The sequence below is a fragment of the Salvelinus sp. IW2-2015 genome, linkage group LG19 (genome assembly GCF_002910315.2).
Source record: "Salvelinus sp. IW2-2015 linkage group LG19, ASM291031v2, whole genome shotgun sequence".
Classification (NCBI taxonomy): domain Eukaryota; kingdom Metazoa; phylum Chordata; class Actinopteri; order Salmoniformes; family Salmonidae; genus Salvelinus; species Salvelinus sp. IW2-2015.
Window position 1 is genome coordinate 32,534,329 of NC_036859.1, and position 22,962 is coordinate 32,557,290.

Genomic DNA, 22,962 nt, shown 5'->3' on the forward strand with positions numbered 1-22,962 from the left:
TAATGAACATTATAAACTGGGTGGTTTGAGCCTTGAATGCTGATTGGCTGACAGCTTAGGTATATCTGACCGTATACCATGGGTATGCACAAAACACATTTTATATTGGCCATTAACCACACCATCTCAGGCCTTATTGYTTAAGTACCCTACATATGTAATGATAAGGTGTCCACATTACCTGTAATCAAGGCTGTTTTGGTTTACAATATCAAAACAGATCAAATATATACACAATTTAAAGAAAACCACTTTCAACTTACTCTGAAGAACAGATGTTTCTTTACTTCTTCTGCGTCTCGTTCTCCTGCCCCAAGACGTCTTTCTGGACTCCTCCTCAAAAGCTACAAACAAAAAGAGCAAAACAAAGCAGAGTAAACATTAAAGCTGTGTTTCAATAACGCCATCGTCTTTGGTTTCTTCTCAGTTCACACTTTCTGACAGCTGATAGCAGTCACTTGAGGTGTTGTGTTTCAGTAAAGGAAGTGACTGCACCATTTGAAGTGACTGCACCATTTGAAGTTAGTAGTAGAACTTCACCAGAACCCACCCTTCTCATGATGGAGATGGCCTCTGTTGAGAGGAACCTTGGGTAGCGGACTTCATCGTTGACAATGCTGTCAAACACCTCCTCCTCATCGTCCCCAGGGAATGGAGACTGGGACAGGAAAAAAAACACAGATTTTTGCACATAGTCAATGATTGAGAATGCCATTTTTTTTTTTTATATGGACAAGTACTGACCAGGTCAGCTATGTACAGTTGAAGTCGGAAGTTTACATACACTTAGGTTGGAGTCATTAAAACTCGTTTTTCCACTCCAACCACTCCACAAATKTCTTGTTAACAAACTATAGTTTTGGCAAGTCGGTTAGGACATCTACTTTATGCATGACACAAGTAATCTTTCCAACAATTGTTTACAGACRGATTTCACTGTATCACAATTCCAGTGGGTCAGAGGTTTACACACACTAAGTTTACTGTAGCTTTAAACAACTTGGAATATTCCAGAAAATTAATGTCATGGCTTTAGAAGCTTCTGATAGGCTAATTGACATCATTTGAGTCCATGTATTTCAAGGCCTACCTTCAAACTCAGTGCCTCTTTGCTTGACATCATGGGAAAATCAAAAGAAATCAGCCAAGACCCCAGAAAAAAAATTGTAGACCTCCGCAAGTCTGGTTCATCCTTGGGAGCAATTTCCAAATGCCTGAAGGTACCACGTTCATCTGTACAAACAATAGTATGCAAGTATAAACACCATGGGACCATGCAACCGTCATACCGTTCAGGAAGGAGACGCGTTCTGTCTCCTAGAAATGAACGTACTTTGGTGCGAAAAGTGCAAATCTATCCCAGAACAGCAGCAAAGAACCTTGTGAAGATGCTGGAGGAAACAGGTACAAAAGTATCTATATCCACAGTAAAATGAGTCCTATATCAACTAAAACGCCACTCAGAAAGGAAGAAGCCACTGCTCCAAAACCACCATAAAAAAGCCAGACTACGGTTTGCAACTGCACATGGGAACAAAGATCATACTTTTTGGAGAAATGTCCTCTGGTCTGATGAAACAAAAATAGAACTGTTTGGCCATAATGACCATTGTTATGTTTGGAGGAAAAAGGGGAAGGCTTGTAAGCCGAAGAACACAATCCCAACCGTGAAGCACGGGGGTGGCAGCATCATGTTGTGGGCGTGCTTTGCTGCAGGAGGGACTGGTGCACTTCACAAAATAGATGGCTTCATGAGGAGGGAAAGGATGTGGATATATTGAAGCAACATCTCAAGACATCAGTCAGGAAGTTAAAGCTTGGTCGCAAATGGATCTTCCAAATGGACAATGACCCCAAGCATACTTCCAAAGTTGTGGCAAAATGGCAACAAAGTCAAGGTATAAAGTGGCAATCCTAACTGACCTAAGACAGGGAATTTCTACTTGGTTTAAATGTCAGGAATTGTGAAAAAGTGAGTTTAAATGTATTTGGCTAAGGTGTATGTAAACTTCCAACTTCAACTGTATATAATGTTAGAATGGTCATGACAATTGTGGTTTTGTGATAATGTTTTTTTTTGCCATTATCATCTTGTCAATTCAATTCTAAAAATGTAATAACAATATATATACATTACCAGTCAAAAGTTTGRACACCTACTTATTTCAAGGGCTTCTTCATTTTATACATTGTGGAATAATAGTGGAGACATCAAACTATGAAATAACACATATGGAAACATGTAGTAACCAAAAAAAAAACTATTTTAGATTCTTCAAAGTAACCACCCTTTGCCTTGATGACAGCTTTGCACGCTCTTGACATTCTCTCAACCAGCTTCATGAGGAACGCTTTTCCAACAGTCTTGTAGGAGTTCCCACATATGCTGAGCACTTGTTGGCTGCTTTTCCTACACTCTGCGGTCCAACTCATCCCAAACATCTCAATTGGGTTGAGGTCAGGTGATTGTGGAGGCCAGGTCATCTGATGYAGCACTCTATTACTCTCCTTCTTGGTCAAATAGCCCTTACACAACCTGGAGGTGTGTTGGATCATTGTTCTGTTGAAAAACAAATGATAGTCCCACTAAGCACAAACCAGATGGGATGGCGTATCGCTGCAGAATGCTGTGGTAGCCATGCTGGTTAAGAGTGACTTGAATTCTAAATAAATCACTGACAGTGTCACCAGCAAAGCACCATCACACCACCTCCTCCATGCTTTACGGTGGGAACCACACATGGAGAGATCATCCGTTCACCTACTCTGGGTCTCACAAAGACACGACAGTCGGAACCAAAAATCTAACATTTGGACTCATCAGACCAAAGGACAGATTTCCACCAGTCTAATGTCCATTGCTCATCATTCTTGGCCCAAGCAAGTCTCTTCTTCTTATTAGTGTCCTTTAATAGTGATTTCTTTGCAGCAATTCAACCATGAAGGCCTGATGGGGCTCCCGATTGGTGCAGCGGTCTAAGGCACTGCATCTCAGTGCTAGAGGCATCACCACAGACCATGGTTCGATCCAGGGCTGTATCACAACCGGCCGTGATCAAGAATCCCATAGGGCGGCGCACAATTGGCCCTGCGTCCGGGTTAGGCAGTCATTGTAAATAACAATTTGTTCTTAACTGACTTGCCTAGTTAAATATAGGTTAAATAAAAAATAAAATAAACAGAATTCACACAGTCACCTCTGAACAGTTGATGTTGAGATGTATCTGTTCCTTGAACTCTGTGAAGCATTTATTTGGGCTGCAATCTGATGTGCAGTTAACTCTAATGAACTTATCCTCTGCAGCAGAGGTAACTGAGTCTTCCTTTCCTGTGGCAGTCCTCCTGAGAGCCAGTTTCATCATAGCGCCTGATGGTTTTTGCGATTGACTGACCTTCATGTCTTAAAGTAATGATGGACTGACTATMTTTTCTCTTTGTTTATTTGAGCTGTTCTTGCCATAGCATGGACTTGGTATTTTACTAAATAGGGCTATCATCTGTATACCACTCCTACCTTGTCACAACACAACTGACTGGCTCAAACGCATTAAGGAAAGAAATTCCACAAATGAACTTTAACAAGGCACACATGTTAATTGAAATGCATTCCAGGTGACTACCTCATGATGTTGGTTGAGAGAACGTCAAGAGTGTGCAAAGCTGTCATCAAGGCAAAGGGTGGCTACTTTGAAGAATCTAAAATATTCCATGTGTTATTTCATAGTTTTGATGTCTTCACTATTATTCTACAATGTAGAAAATAGTAAAAATAAAAGAAAAACCCAGGATTGAGTAGGTGTTCTAAAACTTTTGACTGGTACTGTATATATATATATTTTAGAGTTGATCAAATATTGGCCAGCTTTAAGAGCCATAGTATTGAGTAGGTATGCATCCATATGACAGGTGAGAACCACTAACCTCTCCAACCAGCATCTCAAAGACGAGGACCCCCAGACCCCACCAGTCCACAGCACGCGTGTACGACGTCTCCGTCAGAACCTCTGGGGCCAGGAACTCAGGAGTACCACAAAACGTGCTGGTGCGGTCCCTGAACCCCATTCCTGCCAGAATACACAGAACCATGATACATGTATGGAGACTTTACGGTCCACCCAGACATGGAAATCTGACACCCATATAAGTTTCAGATCAGCATACATACAGTGCATTCAGAAAGTATTCAGACCCCTTGACTTTTTCCACATTTTGTTACGTTACAGCCTTTTTCTGAAATGGATTAAATAGTTTCCTACCCTCAATCTACACATAATACCCCATAATGGCAAAGCAACAAAGTAAAAAAAAATTGTAACATAAAAAACTGAAATATCACATTTCTATAAGTATTCAGACCCTTCAAATCAGTACTTTGTTGAAGCACCTTTGGCAGCGATTACAACCTCGAGTCTTCTTGGGTATGATGCTTCATGTTGGCACACCTGTATTTGGGGAGTTTCTCCCTTTCTTCTCTGCAGATCCTCTCAAGCTCTGTCAGGTTGGATGGGGAGCATCGCTGCACAGCTATTTTCAGGTCTCTCCAGAGATGTTAGATCGGGTGTAAGTCCTTGCTCTGGCTGGGCCACTCAAGGACATTCAAAAACATGTCAAAAAAGCCACAACTGCGTTGTCTTGGCTGTGTGCTAAGGATCATTGTCCTGTTGGAAGGTGAGCCTTAGTCAGAGATCCTGAGTGCTCTGGAGCAGGTTTTCATCAAGGATCTCTCTGTACTTTGCTCCGATCATCTTTCCTGACTAGTCTCCCTGCCGCTTTAAAACATACCCACAGCATGATGCTGCCACCACCATGATTCACCGTAGGGATGGCGCCAGGTTTCCTCAAGACGCGACACTTGGCATTCAGGCCAAAGAGTTTAATCTTGGTTTCATCAGAGGTCAGAGTCCTTTAGGTGCCTTTTGGCAAATTCCAAGCGGGCTGTCATGTGCCGTTTACTGAGGAGTGGCTTCCATCTGGCCACTCTACCATAAAGGCCTGATTGGTGGAGTGCTGCAGAGATAGTTGTCCTTCTGGAAGGTTCTCCCATCTCCACAGAGGAACTCTGGAGCTCTGTGAGATGAACATCGGGTTCTTGGTCACTTTCTTGACCAAGGCCCTTCTCCCCCGATTACTCAGTTTGGCCAGGCGCTCAGCTCTAGGAAGTGGTGGTTGGTGGTTCCAAACTTCTTCGATTTAAGAATGATGGAGGCCACTGTGTTCTTGCTGCAGAAATGTTTTGGTACCCTTCCCCAGATCGGTGCGACACAATTCTGTCTCGGAGCTCTGCGGACAATTCCTTTGACCTAATTGCTTGGTTTATGCTCTGACATGCACTGTCAACTGTGGGACCTTATCTAGACAGGTGTGTGCATTTCCAAATCATGTCCAATCAATTGAATTTACCTCAGGTAGACTCCAAATCAAATTGTAGAAAGAGCTCGAGGATGACCAATGGAAACAGAATGCACCGGAGCTCAATTTCGAGTCTCATAGCAAAGGGTCCGTTTACATATGTAAATAAAATATCTTGTTAATTTTTAAATAAATTTGTTACATTTTATAAAAACCTGTTTTTGCTTTGTCATTATGACGGTATTGTGCTTAGATTGATGAGGACATTTGTTTATTTAATCCATTTAAAAATAAGGCTGTAACGTAACAAAATGTGGATAAAGTCAAGGGGTCTGAATACTTTCCGAATGCACTGTAGACCTTATATAGAGTTATTATACATTTATTTTACATTCAATGGTGTTGGAACAGTGAGAGATGGCATTAAGTTGAGGTTGTGTGGTTTTTGTCCTATTTACCCTCTTTGCAAAGGCCAAAGTCAGCTATTTTTACATAGCCCTCAGTGTCCAAGAGCAGATTGTCAAGCTTCAGATCTCTGAAAGTAAAACAAAAATAAATAAATCATGAGAATCAGTATCAATATACTACAAGAGTATAATTTCACCTAGTGAATGGAATTATTCCTACCTGTACACAATCTTATGTTCGTGTAAAAACTGTAATCCCAATACGACACAAGCTGCATAAAATCTACAAGAGAAAAAAAAAGTGGATTTCAGCAAGAAATCAGAGAAAATTTGAAGAGAATCCACTTTATGATTTAGCGTACCACTGAAAACAAGACAGTGGATATAGAGGTGAGCACTTAAGATACTATTTCAAAGCAAATTGCACCAGAAAATAATCTTGGCACAGAAACAAAAGCTTTGGTGCTCACAAAGGACGTGAACCTTCATATTACTACTAGACAAAAATACCATAAAGATGAAATTCACAGTAGGGGAAACCGCCCCACTATCTGCCCCATGGCCATTAAGGTTTTTGTTTTGTTGACAAAGCAGAGCTGGGGAGCGTYGCAGTAAAAGAAAAATGGCAGTACATATGCTGCTGTTCTATCACATGTGCAATGATGTCAGAGGGGGGAAAAACAACTGTGGTTTGCAGTAACTTCTGTTGTTGTAATATCACAAACAGACGTGGCAGTTTCATTATTAAGGATTTTAGCTTTTACAAAAAGGGGAAATCTGCAGTTGCTACATCCATTTTTGGACTTATAATTTAATGATATGTACTGATTGATTCTGGAAGAATATAACATATAAATGCCTCGAACTTAGTTAAACTGTAATACCCCATCAGAACCCAAAATATAAGACTGTTTTACTCCAAAGTTTGTAAAGAAAGTAAATGTAAAACAAACATTATAAAACCTCAACATGGTTAAAACTATAATTTTTATATAATGGATGGTCAGTCCTTGCATAGGTCTATGAATTTGAGAGTGATTACATTTCACATAGCTTTTTTAGCAAAACAGGGGCGGGAGAGGCTTTGTTATTGATTTCAGCTTTAAAGCATGTAAAAATAAAAAATAAATGGTGTCACTCACATGGCCCTGGGCTCGGAGAAGACGTCAGAGTGGATGTGCATCATCAGGTCTCCTCCGGCAGCGTACTCCATGACGAAGCACACGTGCTCCTGCGTTTGGAAGCAGGCAAAGAGGTTGACCAGGAACGGGTGGCGCACGCTGTTCACCGTCTCAAAAATACGCTTCTCACACATCAGACTGGGGGGGGAGACCGAGAGACAAAGATGTAAGCCACTGATGCCTGGGCAAGAAAATCTATTTAATGCTACTTAAAATCCATGTGTAAATCAATTCCTGAAATGAAAGGAAATCAGACCAAACTTGTCTGAGCTGAGCTAATATCTTTTCCAGCATCAACTGTTAAAGGATTAATATGTAGAAATCGCTCTGCCAGTGTCTGGTTGCAAAAAAACGAACATATTCACCTAATTTCAGTTTATTTGACAAAACAACCAATGTGTAGAGCAAGTGTAGAGCAGGGCTCTAAAACCCTGTTGCTGGAGAGCTACCATCCTGTAGGTTCAATCCAACCCTGTTCCTGGAGAACTACCGTCCTGTAGGTTTTCAATCCAAACCTGTTCCTGGAGAGCTACCGTCCTGTAGGTTTTCAATCAATGGATTGAAAAACTACAGGAGGGTAGCTCTCTGGGTACAGGGCTGGATTGAATAACTACAGGAGGGTAGCTCTCTGGGTACAGGGCTGGATTGAAAACCTACAGGAGGGTAGCTCTCTGGGTACAGGGCTGGATTGAAAACCTACAGGAGGGTAGCTCTCTGGGTACAGGGCTGGATTGAAAACCTACAGGATGGTAGCACCCTGGGTACAGGGCTGGAGAGACCTGTTTTAGAGAATCATTGTACCACCTAAACCCCTGTGAAATGTCTTCAATAACCAAAAATATCTGGTGTACAAAACCGAAAGTAAAAAGACGCAAAAAATATGAAACTAAAAGGACAGAAAACGGACCTACCGCTTACCAGGCTTGCTTTCCATGAGAATGAAAAGTCTATAGCTCACCTTTCTTTGTGAATTTGGTCAGTTTGCGTACAAAGCTACATATTGCGCCCATATCAATGGACTTTCTTTTTGCTCGTAGTCAACTCTGAACTGAATTACACGGCTAAACAAAGGTATACTGTTCAGCTCATCAAACAAACAATTCAAAAGACATCAGTATCTGGCCTACTTGGTTGAAGTGCACAGGTTGAGCCCCTTGGTTGAGCCCCTTACCTGTCCACCTCGTCACGAGCCACAATGTCTCCTTTCTTCAGGGCTTTGATGGCAAACATCTCTCCTGTGCTTTTATACTCGGCCAACAATACCTGTGTGGAATGAGGGAAGAGAGAAGGCATTTTAGGAAGGCTGGGTTGAGATTTTCAGTAAGAGCACATTTCTCTTGAGCAAGGTTTCCCAAACTCAGTCCTGGGCGTGTGCACATGCCACCGCACCCCCCCGAGTGCACGTTTTTGTTTTTGCACTACACAGCTGATTAAACTAATCAAAGATTGATGATGAGTTGGTTATTTTAAATCAGCTGTGTAGTGCTAAGGGAAAACAAAACATGCACCTAGGGAGGGTCCTGACCTCTAGAACAGGGACGGGTAACTCCAGTCCTCCAGGTTTTGAATGACTCCAATAATCAACTAATCATGATCTTCAGTTTAGAACGCAATTAGTTTAAAATCAGCTGTGTTTGCTAGGGATGGGGAAAAAAGTGAGACTACTCTAGAAGGGCTGAGAAAGAGAGAAGAGCAGGGCTCTCCAACCCTGTTCCTGGAGAGCTACCCTCCTGTAGGTTCACTCCAACCCTGTTCCAGGAGCGCTACCCTCCTGTAGGTTTTCACTCCAACCCTAATCTTACACACCTGATTCTAATAATAAGCTGGTTGATAAGATGAATCAGAAGTTACAACGGGGGTTGGAGTGAAAACCTACAGAAGGGTAGATCTCCTGGAACAGGGTTGGAGCGAAAACCTACAGAAGGGTAACTTGCCAGGAACAGGGTTGGAGAGCCCTGGGATCGAGAAATGGGTTGGGTGTGTGCCACGTACCTTTCCGAAATGACCACGACCAAGGACTGCAACACATTTAAAGTCTCTGAGACTAAACTGAAATTGTTCTTCTTCCCTGGAAATGGAGGTAGATATCATATATTCAATAGAAAAATACAGACAAACTAATGGTGTCCTGTGTGGCTCAGTTGGTAGAGCAAGGTGCTTGCAACACCAGGGTTGTGGGTTTGATTCCCACAGAGGACCACTACTGTAAGTCGCTCTGGATAAGAGCATCTGCTAAATGACTAAAATGTAAAACATTTTATTGCTTTCAATAAGAAAATAAAACCAATCAATTAAGAGGTAAAAACATGCACTTCCTTATGGAAGTTGGGAACAATACACTGCCCCCAATAAATTATAACCAATCAAACAAAAACAAACACCTATTAAAAGTACATCATGAATGCATCAGTTTCTTCCAAAAATGTCCTCAAACAGTTAAAACAATATTTGAGTGACAGATATTCACCCTATTTGAGAGTCAAAGAATCGCTGCTCTTGATTACATAATGAGTAATTATTTAGGATCTGTAAATCAGTGATTCTGCGCAGTTCAACTGCAATGTAGTCGCCAGTGAGCYCTACCTTATCTCCTTCTGTATGGCTGTGAGCTCCAGGCCTGGAGGCTGGATCTCCTGCTCTGCAACCTTGTCTAGTCTGTCTAGGTCTGACGACTTCACAGCTATGCTGTTCCTCTTGTTCAGGAAATCAAACGATGCCAGGGCGTCCTGCAACAGCATAACACACTTTTTAGGAGGATGGGGCAGCGTGGTTATGTTCAGTGTGGCACACTGTAACAAAATGTTTTGCAACGGAAAAAGTGAATGTTCGGATTCAGGCAGTACAGCCCAGCTTCAAAACGTTTTCATTGAGCAAGACCCAGGTTTCCGTTGTTTAATGTTTTTGAACTGGGATGACCATTCCCACTATCATAACCATTATCATATATGACCACATGTGCACTACTTCCTCTATCAGGCATCTCAATGGTAACCCCATATCCGTACCTGTACTTCCTCCTTGTCGGGCAGTTTGTTGTCCTGTGCCAGTGGTTCTCTGATTCCAGCGGGTACAGGGTAGTGCTTGGGTCCCAGGGTGGGCTCTTTGTCAAAGTCCAGCTTGGTCACCAACGGTTCACTGATGGGACTGGAAGGAAAGGTGCCACATCTTAATGAGAGAGTCTACAGACTGTGTGAAGATGTTACGAAAGTCTCTGGCATTTGTGACAGTGTGCATACAAACACCAGTGTGAATTTATGCCTGTTATATATATATATATATATATACACACACACACACCTGGTGGGTGTTGGAGATCCTGGCAGACTGCTGGTCCCGGTCTCAGCCACCTGTGGGCTGACTGTGGGTAAGGCCCTTCTGACCAGGCGGCCCCAGGTGGCAATGTTGATGTTCATCTGAGGAGCACGCAGGAACGTCTTCCCTGAGGAGGGACACAGGATAGGTCAGTGACACCACTAACCTCCTTAACAGCGGTCACAAAGCCAGACGGGGAACACTAGTCCTCACAACACCCCTACAGACCCTATGACCGGGGGTGACCGTGGAAATCATCACCTCACCATTATTTGACTACCGATATTTAGTGTAAGAGACTGAATTAAGCCGTCCAAAGAGGACAAATAGTGTCCTGAAAACCAAAGCAACTATGTGATTTCTCAGACAAATTTAGATGTAATTAATATTTTCCATTAAAACCAGTTTTTTTCTGTGGACCTCCTGTTGAGTATGAAGTCAATTTTATTCTGCTTTGGGCCCTATTTTTGTGTTCTCAGAAAATGACGAGTTACCTTGCTGCTTTGAGAAGATCTTTTTTTGTCTCTGCAGTTTGGGTCGCCGCTCAATGACAGGGGTGAAAAATGTGACCTGAACAAAAATCCATAGTTTGGAGGAGACATACAGGACACCAAGCAAACAGGCTTCATCATAGGAAGGTATTGATAACTGGGTGGTGTTCATTAGGGCAAACACGGAAAACATTTAAAACCGCTAGCACCAAAAACTAAAATGAGCGTTTCTTATTGGACAGGTCCAGGTTAATGAACACAACCCTGGTGTAGTGTCAATGTGGGATACCTCTGCAAACAGGGTTCCCTGAGGTTCCAGGTAGAGACACATGCCGTGACGCTGGTTGTCCAGGAAGTCCTCCAGTCGCAGGAACTTGACAGCACACAGCGAGCGCCAGTCTCTCCAGTACACCGAGATCTCCAGCTCACGAGACTGCAGGTCAAACAATGCACACAAGGTCAAGCGCACAAACACACAAGCAAAGTCAAGTATTCATAGGGTAACATTTTCGTGGTGCATTGTGATTTCATTTGAAACAATGTACATTACTAGGAGGAGATTATTTAACTAGCGTCTAGTGAACTGAGGAATCCACTAGTCTTCTCCTCATAACAAATACTGTTGTAGAAAATACCAAAATTAAACTGGCTGCCAGATAATGAGGTTTGCAATATGCTTATAAGTTAACTCTGTCTCTCTCTGTGTCTGTGTGTCTGTGTGTCTGTGTGTCTGTGTGTCTGTGTGTGGTACCCTGTCCAGCTCCAGTGTAAACTTCTGATCCCAGGACTGGTTACTGACAGGTCTCCAGTTGGTCTGTCCCACCACTGTATTGTCCAGCTTCAGCACAGCACTGATTTCATCTGGAGAGTAACAAAGATTTAATACCATTTCCTGCCAAAAATGTACATATTATAGTTCATACATGTATTGTTCAAATGACATTACATTTAAATGAACACGGTGATCTTCCTTTAGGATACATTACATATAGAGTGCTGTGGTTTCTGTATATTTATAGTTCTGCTACAACTCATGCTCTCAAGCGGAGGGGATGATGGCAGCGGTAATGTCACTTGACAGGTTTCAGGTTTCTCCAATGTGCTTTTGTAAAGTGTGTATATGGTGGTGTCTGAAATGGGCYCTATATAGGGAATAGGGTGCTATTTCAGACAACTATGTATAAATATTGTACATCGTAAATTCCTGGTTTTCTGACGGTGACAAAAAAGCTATCAATGGATTAAGTTTGATGGAGGGCAAGTAGGAGAGACTGTTGGTGTTAGGAGACTCACTGGAGAGGTCTTCACTCTTGGAGAGGTTCCGTGCGCTGGCGCCTCGGTTGCGATTCCCCCGGCTCATGAAGGAGGAGCGCGTCTCGCTGGGGCTCCAGCCAGGCAGCAGCACGGAACCGACTTTGGAACGACCCGGAACGTTCTCCAGCAGGTCCTGGCAGCCCATCAGCCTGACATCTAACGTGCCTGTGGGAGACGAGAGATTTTTATCATAAAGTGATAGATTTTATGAGCCCTGGCTAAGCACAGTACTACAGCACTACTGTCATGATATATTGGTAACTGCATACTTGCAAAATCCCAAAATGCCAGTACATAAAAGGCTAGAACTTGAGATCTTTGTAAGTCAAGTTTTCGCACAAATCTTCCATTGACAAGATTAACAGGCGCATATCTCAAGTTAAGATTCAGCTCTACATTGAGGTTAACCGCATGCAACTGATGACCACTGCTGTGGGATATAAGGCCTTTTACCTGTGAGTGCGGCGGGCTTGGCCACGGTGCTGTATTGGTTCTGGTTAGAGATGATGCTGGASCGCGGGCTGAGGGCGGGYGAGGACATGAGGGACAGCTCCTCCACGATGTTGCTGCTGCGAGGGTGGTTCTTGGGCAGCTCACTCAGCCTCTGCTCCAGGGAATACTTGAGCAGGTCCAGCTTTTGACTGGACTCGTTGAAGCGGGCCTGGGCCTGGGGAGAACAGCAAGGTCAAGGGTCAAAACAGGGGCATCTTCAGTTGGCAATAAATGGGTGAAAACTCAATGTACAATTTTGTTTGTTTTTAATTTCAAAATGTGTTTGCTCTCATACTGGTTTCTACAGAATGTGGTCCAGGAAAAACAAGTTCACAAACAGAAAGGGTATTTTGTATAGTTTGTCCAACAGGCACGCCCAGACATTTTGAAAGCGTTTGCTCCCATTTTGGGCATACATTTGTTGAGCAGTGACTTGGACTAAGGGTTTAGGAATAGCTTTCGAAAACATATTTTTTTTGTCTAGTTGTTTTTGGGGCCAGGGTAGGAGTGCTGACCTAGGATCAGTTTAGCCTTTTAGATCATAATTATATAGACTAAGGGACCTGATCCTAAATCAGCACTCCTACTCAACTATGGCTGTGGTCTGTACCTCTGAGTGTGCCCTCTTCTCCGTGACTTTGCCAGAGCCCAGGAGCTTCATTACGTTCTTGGCGCCCTCGGCCACRGCTGACTCTATCCTGGCGTGGTGACACAGCTCCTCTACCCGCAGGTCCAGCGGGCTGATGATGGGCTTGGCTGGAGGAAGAGGACCTTGTTAGAGAGACTATCAGGGCATTTCAGGGGATCAGTTTGAGCATGAGGTGCAGAATCACTCATCTGGATCACACAGTGAATAAATATTTAGGATTGAAGGTAATCTTTAGATCAGTGATTCCATGTAGTGAATCCACTGTGTGTGTGTGTGTGTGTGTGTGTGTGTGTGTGTGTGTGCTTGTGTATCCGTGCTTGTGTATCCATGTGTCAAAGTGGATAACACAGGACAGGAAGCCAAGGCCAGAATGAGTCACAGGCAGGTGTGTTCGTCTCACCCATGACGTCGTTGTTATCGAAGCTCAACTCGCTGGCCTGGCTGCCCTTGAGGATCTGCATCCTGATGAACTCAATCTTTGTCTTGCTGTCCTGGAGCATCTGTTGAGCAGTCGCTAGCAATTTCCGGTCCTGGGCAGAAAATAAAGACACTCACACCATCACCAACAGGTACACAGAGACGTCTATAACAGAAAGTAACTCACTGGACTGTGTGATATTGATCAACATCTGATCTAAACATCATTTCTTCATGAGTAAAATAACCCAAAACAACTGACCCAAATTCCACATCATACTTCAGACAGAATGTGTGTGTGCGTGGGTTACCCAATCGGAACACGGTCTCGTCAAATCATGACCTTAAGTGGAGCAAAAGTTTTCAATGAACGCATGGAAAAAGTTATTCACCGCAGGCGAAAGTAGAATGTCATTGTGTTGTTGTGTTATCGGTGRCCCTCGAGTTGACGCACACACTGGCCCGTGGAGTAAACTAGTCGACTCCACCCAGAATTCCTTTGGTGGAGGAGCGCGCTATGCTATTCCGTGCCGGCGTAGAGGGCAGGAAAGGCTTCCAGTCTGACAGGCATTTCCTGGCTGACATCATCAGACCATGCCATTTCCCACAGGATGGTGCCACTTTCTCCAGGCACTCCAGCAGGGGAGCGCTGACCAGGGGTTGCCAACATTCCACACCTTGATATTATACAGTGCTCAGAGTCAGCTAYGGCTGATTTTAGCAAAGGGCACCTTCGCAAATAGAACGAAGCTAATACGCCACATCTTGCATAAAATGCTGTGGTTAGTAGTTAGCACTGAGGTTGCTAACATTCCACACTTTAGCGTTAATATCCCTACTGTATTAGTGCTGTATGATTTTAGCTGAATTCATCAGCATTCTACACCTTAGCAACCAGTGCAGAGCTAAATACGGCCTGATAATGCTCTGTTAATACGGCTGGGATTACTTAACATGATTCTGCACAGGGAGTACTAGCTAGTTCTGTTAATACCATGTCTGGTGTCACTGCCAGGGACACTATCTTGTAGGTTAGTCCTACCATACACCATATTTATAATGGTGCTAACTGAGCTCAACATTTTGAATAATGGATTTTGTGGTCTCTTAAAAAGAAAATACCACTTAAACTATAATTTGGTATTTGCTCCATTAGTCCACTGTTGATACAGTMCAAAAATGTTTTGCATGTCAGCAATCAAGTTTTCAAAATATAGAACTTTCAAAATACAGATATGTGTTGCATCATACTGTGGCACTGGAAAAACCCTACCTGCTCATTTCCAAGAAGGATCAAGTGGACAAGAGACTGCAAGGAGGGACTACCTGGAATTAACCAATAGGACACKCTCATTTTCGTTTTCTGTAGAGTTAAGTGCCCTAATGAACATGACCCAGAGGTCACAAACTGAAAATAACTGTTTGTGAAGGGCAAGAGGTCAGAGGTCAGTGGGCATACCTTGGAAGAGCCGTTTGAGTACATCTGGATCATGTTCTCTGCCCCCTGTTTGACCTTCAGCTCAATGTCGTTCTGCTTCTTCAGGGCGGCCAAGCGGCTGTTGCTGGTGCACATCCTTGCCTCGCTAGCTGGGGTGTCCGGGGTCAAAGGGCACTCTAGAAACAAAGGTAGAAGATCAGAAGGGAAGATATGAAGCTTGGATATTAAAACCCATTAAAGCGTTTACAAAACAATAAAGTTTGCATGTTCATTAAATCAAATCAAAATCAAATCAAATTTTATTTGTCACATACACATGGTTAGCAGATGTTAATGCGAGTGTAGCGAAATGCTTAGCTACAACATTCAAAGGCTTGTATGGAAGGTCTTAGAGTTGGCAATAATGCATTTCTTATCTTGTTCAAATCAGCCATATTCACCAGGTTGTTGTTTACCATCTACAACAAAGCAATTTGTGTAAAAACAGAAAGCCTGTTGGCAGGGATGGAATTGAAGGATTTTGGACACTGGCCAGCCGGGTAATCAGACTGAAATCTTTACTAGCCCAGGTCGAATATCTGTTCCATGCAATATTTCAAAATACTAAATGTCACTATCCCGCGGGCTAGTTTGGCACATTTTCTACCAGCCCGGTCTGAAAAGTAATTTCCATCCCTGTCTGCTGGTATGAAAACTACTGATGACGGGGAATTATTGTATGTACACTTAGATTCTTTACTAAAATTCCCTGAAGAGTTGGGATTTCTGTTCCAAACAGCACAGAAGTTAGGGGAACCCTTTAGCGGTCTCTGGAGAAAAACAAGCACAAACTTGCTCAAGACAAGATGTGAAGTTACTGTACATGCAAATATATGGTATGACTGACAGGCCCTTGTTGCTAAAAGCCGGGGTTGTGTTCATTAGGAACAAAACATTAGAAAATGGACAAACACGGAGGGACTACCTGAAGGTTTCCAATAAGAAACGCTCAAGTTCATCTTCCATTGCAAAGCGCTTCGCTACAGTTTTGCCACCCAGGTACTCTGTGCTCTTGTCCTGCCCCAGGGGCTGTTGGGTCTGGTGCTGTGCACACCTCACATATTCTCCTCCCTTCCCTCCAAAAACAAAAGTGTCCTCTATCATTTCAGTCAAGCTGCGGTGCTGAGGGATGAGCTCACTGGTTTTCATGCCTGGGCAGAAGAACCCCTTACCGCTGCACCCCTACTGCACCCCGAGACGAGTGCTGAGCAAATGCTCGCTTCTTCACACACAGGTGGGCAAAAACCTGCCTGACTGACTTCTACTGTCTCTTACCGTCATCTTGGTGACAGTTTGAGGTAAACTRTACTCATTTTGAGGGTTAGATTTCATTTCAATTTACAGTTCAATTAGAACAGAAATAAGAGGTCCAATATTCCGCTCCAGCCATTACCACGAGCCCGTCTTCCCCAATTAAGGTGCCACCAACTTCCTGTGCTGAAATGGCTCCACAGCTGACCAACATATCCCTACTGCTAATAGCTCTAGGCCTATACCCAGTCAACAGCGCTAACCACAGTTAGCATTCAAATATCACACACACCGCTTTAGCATGAGAAGCACATCCTGTTAAACATTGGCGTCTCTGGAGACGCCTCAGGAGGTCGCTATTTCATTCTAACAGAGTGTAATAATTAATTTAATCAGCCAATAGCCTGGCAATGCATATGAAGGAGAACGTCAGGTTGCTAGGCAGCACCAGAGTCATAAAGTTGTCTGCTAAATTAGCACTAACGAGAATGATTATGGGTATATTCCTCCGACAATATGTTTAATATGTGTTCAAGCTCAGACTGAGTGTAAGCAGATGCAAATATAAACGTTGGATACTCAGCTATGTTGTCTGTGTGCGGACTGTATTGCAGTCCTAACTGACATTCAATTATCAGTGTGTGCGTGTGTGCGTATGTATCCGTGTGTGTCTATCCGTGTGTGTGTGTCTGTGACCCAGGGTTTCCCTCCAGAAGAGAGGGGTTTGGTCGGGGTCAGGACCAGTCAAGGGCCCCCTCCTCCACAGAGCTCACGCTGGGCCAGCCGACAAGTGCTGAGCTATTGAATATGGTCCCATGTGGCTCAGCTGGTAGAGCATGGTGCTTACAACGGCAGGGTTGTGGGTTTGTTTCCCACGGGGGACCAGTACGAAAAAGTACCAACATGTATGCACTCCCTATTGTAAGTCGCTCTGGATAAGAGCGTCTGCTAAAATTACAACAAAAAAAGTAAATGAATATCAAGCAGGGTGATGTCACTCCTGGAGCGCTGACAGGGAAACCAGCCCAACGTCTGATCCCAGGTCAGCCACCGACAGGGTAGAACGCAACACATAGTTACATCGTCATTTAAGAACTGACCTAAGACTTGTTTAGTGTTTTGTCATATTGTTGGGTGTGAAAAAAGGGGAAGGTGATCTGACATCAGTTGTGGAGGACAGAACCCTCCCCCCGTTGCTCTAAAACTTGGCCTGAGGTCAGTTCCCAGTTCCGCGACATAACACTGGCAATGCATCCCTGAACAAAACACCTTTCTCGTCAGATAAGGGTTCAATGAGTCAGGCTAAATTTGTTCCCACTTAAAGATACGTTATAAAAAGGTTTTGTATAATTTCAGCCAGTAGTTTTTAAATGTTGCTCTCACGAAACAAAATGGGTCCCCGAAAATTGTGCACAATTATGAACAACGTCATCCATTTTGTATGCTATGTTTTGTCCTGAAAAATGCTCTAATTCGTACAATATGTTACAAATTTGTAAGTGCTTTAAGATCCCGTTAAAAATCTTTATGACTTCCATTACATACAGAAAGGCGGCCCYCATTTCCAATGTCTACAACTAGGGAGTAAGAAATGCCATAGCAGCAGACAGACAAACCCAGTCCTTCTCTCTCCACCCACTATTAATAAGATCAACTATTCCCTGCACATCCACTGAAACATTTACAGTAACGTGCTAAAAATCCATTGTTGTTCACAAATTCATGGTAGCAGGTTCCAACAGCCTCGAAAATAACTAAAAGGAGCCCTATTGTAAAACAATAAGGAATATGCCAGTGTCAGCTCCTAGAAGATGAGTCACCAAAATAGAGGGCATTCATTGTGTGTGGGTCCTATTTGTGTATTATGTGCTGTATCATGTATTGAGTGTCCTTGTACCAAGAAATACCACACCTAAAGAGAGCATAGTACTGCACTAAATTCCGTTTAGCCTATGTGAAACAGAACAGAGRGAAAGCATTCAGTACATACACCTCATATCAAAAGAAAGGTTTCACATAGGCTACAYCCCCTGAAGTTTCCAGGTTTTTCAAAAATCCCTGTTGAAGGATTCCGGAGGGAATAAGCAGCGAGTGAATCCTCCAACCAGGGATTTCTGAAAAACCTGTGGAAAGTTTTAAGAGTTTGGTAACCCTATTTACTCCCACTCCCCGTGAAAAATAGCCATACCTAGTAGGTCGTCGGGGTCCTTGACCACAATGTGGGCGTTGAGCTCCTGGAGCTCCTGGTGGAGCTCCTCCACCTTCTTGTTAGACTTCTTCAGCATGTTGTCCACATAGGCCAGGCTCTTCTTGTCCGTGGTGACCTTGCGCAGGTTCTCCGCACCCTCCTTGATCTTCAGTTCTTTGCGGATCTCGCGGCGGATCTGCTCCTTGATCTCGTCCAACTTCTGCTGCACCATGGTGTCYGACAGGTCCAGGTTGTGGCCCAGGCCCAGCCGCTCCGACACCAGCTGGCCCCTGGCGTCGCCCTGGAGGACAACAGAGAAAATAGGTGGGGGTTAGGATTCATAAGGAAATGTAGGGCTGTCCCCAACTAAAATAAAATCTTGGTCAACCAAGAGTCGTCTGTTCTTTCGACCAATCGATTTGTTGAAATGTTAAAACGTGTATTTTTCCGTATATAGACACATGGTATGTGTTTTAATCMAATCAACTAAACTCAGCAAAAAAAGAAACGTCCTCTCACTGTCAACTGCGTTTATTTTTTATCAAACTTAACATGTAAATATTTGTGTGAACATAACAAGATTCAACAGAAAAACTGAACAAGTTCCACAGACATGACTAACAGAAATTGAATAATGTGTCCCTGAACAAAGGGGGGGCCAAAATCAAAAGTAACAGTCAGTATCTGGTGTGGCCACCAGCTGCATTCACTTTTTAGTATAGGGGGCAGCATTTTCACTTTGGATGAATAGCGTGCCCAGAGTGAACTGCCTCCTACTATGTCCCAGATGCTAATATATGCATATTATTATTACTATTGGATAGAAAACACTCTGAAGTTTCTAAAACTGTTTGAATGATGTCTGTGAGTATAACAGAACTCATATGGCAGGCAAACTTCCAAACAGGAAGTGGATATTCTGAGGCTGGTCGATTTTCAACTCATCGCCTATTGAAAACACTGTAGGATATGAATCTGTTTGCACTTCCTACGCCTTCCACTAGATGTCAACAGTCTGTAGAACGTTGAATGAAGCTTCTAGTGTGATGTGGGGCCGGATGGGAACTGTTTCAGTCAGTGGTCTGGCAGAATGCCAGTTCCTGGTCATGCGCATTCCACATGATATCGCCTTGCGTTCCATTACTTCTGTAGACACAAAGGAATGCTCCGGTTGGAACGTTATTGGATATTKATGATAACAACATCCTGAAGATTGATTCTCTACTTAGTTTGACAAGTTTATTCGACCTGTAATATAACTTTTTTAAGTTTTCGTCCGAGTTCGCCAGGACCTGCGCGAGCGTTTGGACATGTGTACTAAACGTGCTAGCAAAAGTAGCTACTTGGACATAAATACCGGACATTATCGAACAAAACAACAATTTATTGTGGAACTAGGATTCCTGGGAGTGCATTCTGATGAAGATCATCAAAGGTAAAGGAATATTTATGATGTAATTTCGTATTTCTGTTGACTCCAACATGGCGGAAAAATGTTGTTTATATCGGAGCGGCGTCTCAGATTATTGCATGGTGTGCTTTTTCCGTAAAGTTTTTTTGAAATCTGACACAGCGGTTGCATTAAGACCAGGTATCTTTTATTCTATGTACAGTATCTTCATCAAAGTGTATGATGAGTATTCTGTTATTAGATGTTGCGCTCTGCAATTTCTCCGGATATTTTGGAGGCATTTCTGAACATGGCGCCAAGATAAACTACATTTTGGATATAGATATGCACATTATGGAACATACATGGTGGTAACATGATGTCCTATGAGTGTACTCTGATGAAGATCAAAGGTTAGCGATTTATTTATATCTCTGTTTCTACTTTGGGACTCCTATCTTTGGCTGGGAAAATGGCTGTGTGTTTTTTGGACTTGGCGGTGATCTAACAGTCATATGTTGTGTTTTCGCTGTAAAACATTTTTTTTTATTAATTTTTTTATTTTATTTTATTTTTTAAATCGGACACGATGGGTAGATTAACAAGATGTTTATCTTTCATTTGCTGTATTGGACTTGTTAATGTGTCAAAGTTAAATTTTTCTAAAAAATATTTTTGAATTTCCCACGCTGCCTTTTCAGAGGAATGTTGTCAGGGGTTCCGCTAGCGGAACGCATGGCTTAATGACCGTTGTTCCACAGGTGCATGTTCATTAATTGTTTATTGTTCATTGAACAAGCATGGGAAACAGTATTTAAACCCTTTTCAATGAAGATCTGTGAAGTTATTTGGATTTTTACAAATTATCTTTGAAAGAAAGGGTTCTGAAAAAGGGACGTTTCTTTTTTTGCTGAGTTTATATTAACTTAGCTTGTCTCATTCTTTAAGCACACTGTTTGATTAAATAATTAAGACACACAAATGACTAGAGGGAGTCCGACCAGCAATTGATTTGATTGTGCTGGGCTCAAACTTGCAACGCTGTGTAAAAAAAAAAAAGACAGCGAGTGACTGACAAACACCTGTTGTCCCTCTCTCTCCTCCCTGCTGCAGCGACCACCAGTTATCACGCTGTACGCGTTGCTGCAGCGACCACCAGTTATCACGCTGTACGCGTTGCTGCAGCGACCACCAGTTATCACGCTGTACGCGTTGCTGCGGCGACCACCAGTTATCACGCTGTACGGGTTGCTGAAGCTGCAACAGTAATTTCTGACTGAAAAGCTCTGTTACCAAAATCCCAATTTTGGGGGGGGGAAACATTCCCTATTCCCTCAACCCTTGCTCTCTTTATGTGACATGTATGCATCGCATGCACGTGACCAATATGGCCTGACCTATAGCATATCATAATCACATCAATAAAATGGTCATAACAAACGCCAAACATCGTAACAGCAAAATGGATGCAGAGGACGTGACAAATAAACTCGAAACGGGGAAATGTTTACTGGTTGCTCATGAGGTAAAGGGGAAGTCAGATTTGTGGAATACATTTGACTAGTTGTGGATAATACTGGATATGAAGAAAAATAAAAGGAGCAAGCTCTGCGTGCATATTATGTATGCCTAACAGGTGCTGTTAGATTACAATAACATTTTTCTGACCGTTTGGAACAATGTAAACAACACTAAATAAATTATACGCATACCAGTGGTAACGTTTTGATTTAAAAAAAATTTAAAGCCTTTATAACAGCAAAGACTAAAAACAGTGACATTCATTCATTAATGCAATTTCCGAAATGGAACGGTTTATTTATTCTTTAAGCTAATTATTTAAGGGTCACTTTCTTTTAAAACTAAAATGCTTGACTGCGTTTCAAATCATGAATGACTCATATGATTGATACAGTAGCCTATATAAGTCTTGAAAAATAGGCCTATGTAAGTTACGGTATTAAGGCTAAACAGGAAGCGCTCTTAGGCTTACAGCTGGATGGTGGTTATACAAGGCTGCTATACTAACACTACTAATGATAATGACATCACTTATTATTATTATTAGTAACAATATGAAGGAGATCAAGAAAAAGGAGCGTTAATAATAATAATAAGATATAAAAAATAAATAAAAAATTGTTGAAATAAAATTGGACAATTTGGAAGTGTAAACACTAAATAAATAATAAATATTACCAGAAAGGCCGTTCTAACAAAGTAAAGATTACATTTATTTTTTCCCCAGGGGGTGTATCAGCTTTAATATTGAGGATAGATTGTTGCTTCCATCAATGTAATTGTCTGCATCATTTCCAATCCCCCATATTTTTGGGGTAAATAAATACACTGCTCAAAAAAATMAAGGGAACACTTAAACAACACAAGGTAACTCAGTCAATCACACTTCTGTGAAATCAAACTGTCCACTTAGGAAGCAACACTGATTGACAATACATTTCACATGCAGTTGTGCAAATGGAATAGACAAAAGGTGGAAATAGGCAATTAGCAAGACACCCCCAATAAAGGAGTGGTTCTGCAGGTGGTGACCACAGACCACTTCTCAGTTCCTATGCTTCCTGGCTGATGTTTTGGTCACTTTTGAATGCTGGCGGTGCTTTCACTCTCCTGATGTACTGGCCTGTCTCCTGGTAGCGCCTCCATGCTCTGGACACTACGCTGACAGACACAGCAAACCTTCTTGCCACAGCTCGCATTGATGTGCCATCCTGGATGAGCTGCACTACCTGAGCCACTTGTGTGGGTTGTAGACTCCGTCTCATGCTACCACTAGAGTGAAAGCACCGGCAGCATTCAAATTGATCAAAACATCAACCAGGAAGCATAGGAACTGAGAAGTGGTCTGTGGTCACCACCTACAACCTTGTTATACTCCTCGACAGTTTAAAACTTTGAGATGTAGCTATTATTTACTATTTTACACCTAGGGTTACTATACATAACTTTAACCCATTTTATAAGAGATTCTCCAAAATTGAAATATTCTAGGCATATATATATATATATATATATAAACTCCA

At 42.5% G+C, this 22,962-nt stretch overlaps 1 protein-coding gene across 1 annotated transcript in view; it reads right to left on the reverse strand.

Annotated features, from left to right (window-relative positions):
- The window catches only part of pkn2a (protein kinase N2a), a 41,580-nt gene that overhangs the window by 2,663 nt on the left and 15,955 nt on the right, over nt 1-22,962 (reverse strand). Inside the window, exons 2-21 of the mRNA XM_024009574.2 lie at nt 18,529-18,829; nt 15,072-15,226; nt 13,596-13,725; nt 13,157-13,302; nt 12,508-12,721; nt 12,034-12,219; nt 11,492-11,601; nt 11,030-11,173; nt 10,744-10,819; nt 10,235-10,376; nt 9,943-10,081; nt 9,521-9,663; nt 8,930-9,005; nt 8,109-8,200; nt 6,899-7,075; nt 5,977-6,039; nt 5,808-5,884; nt 3,922-4,064; nt 551-658; nt 264-344 (exon numbers count right to left, since the gene is read on the reverse strand). Of these exons, the coding sequence (XP_023865342.1) occupies nt 264-344; nt 551-658; nt 3,922-4,064; nt 5,808-5,884; nt 5,977-6,039; nt 6,899-7,075; nt 8,109-8,200; nt 8,930-9,005; nt 9,521-9,663; nt 9,943-10,081; nt 10,235-10,376; nt 10,744-10,819; nt 11,030-11,173; nt 11,492-11,601; nt 12,034-12,219; nt 12,508-12,721; nt 13,157-13,302; nt 13,596-13,725; nt 15,072-15,226; nt 18,529-18,829 (2,703 nt within the window). The remainder of the gene's footprint in view (nt 1-263; nt 345-550; nt 659-3,921; nt 4,065-5,807; nt 5,885-5,976; nt 6,040-6,898; nt 7,076-8,108; nt 8,201-8,929; nt 9,006-9,520; nt 9,664-9,942; nt 10,082-10,234; nt 10,377-10,743; nt 10,820-11,029; nt 11,174-11,491; nt 11,602-12,033; nt 12,220-12,507; nt 12,722-13,156; nt 13,303-13,595; nt 13,726-15,071; nt 15,227-18,528; nt 18,830-22,962) is intronic.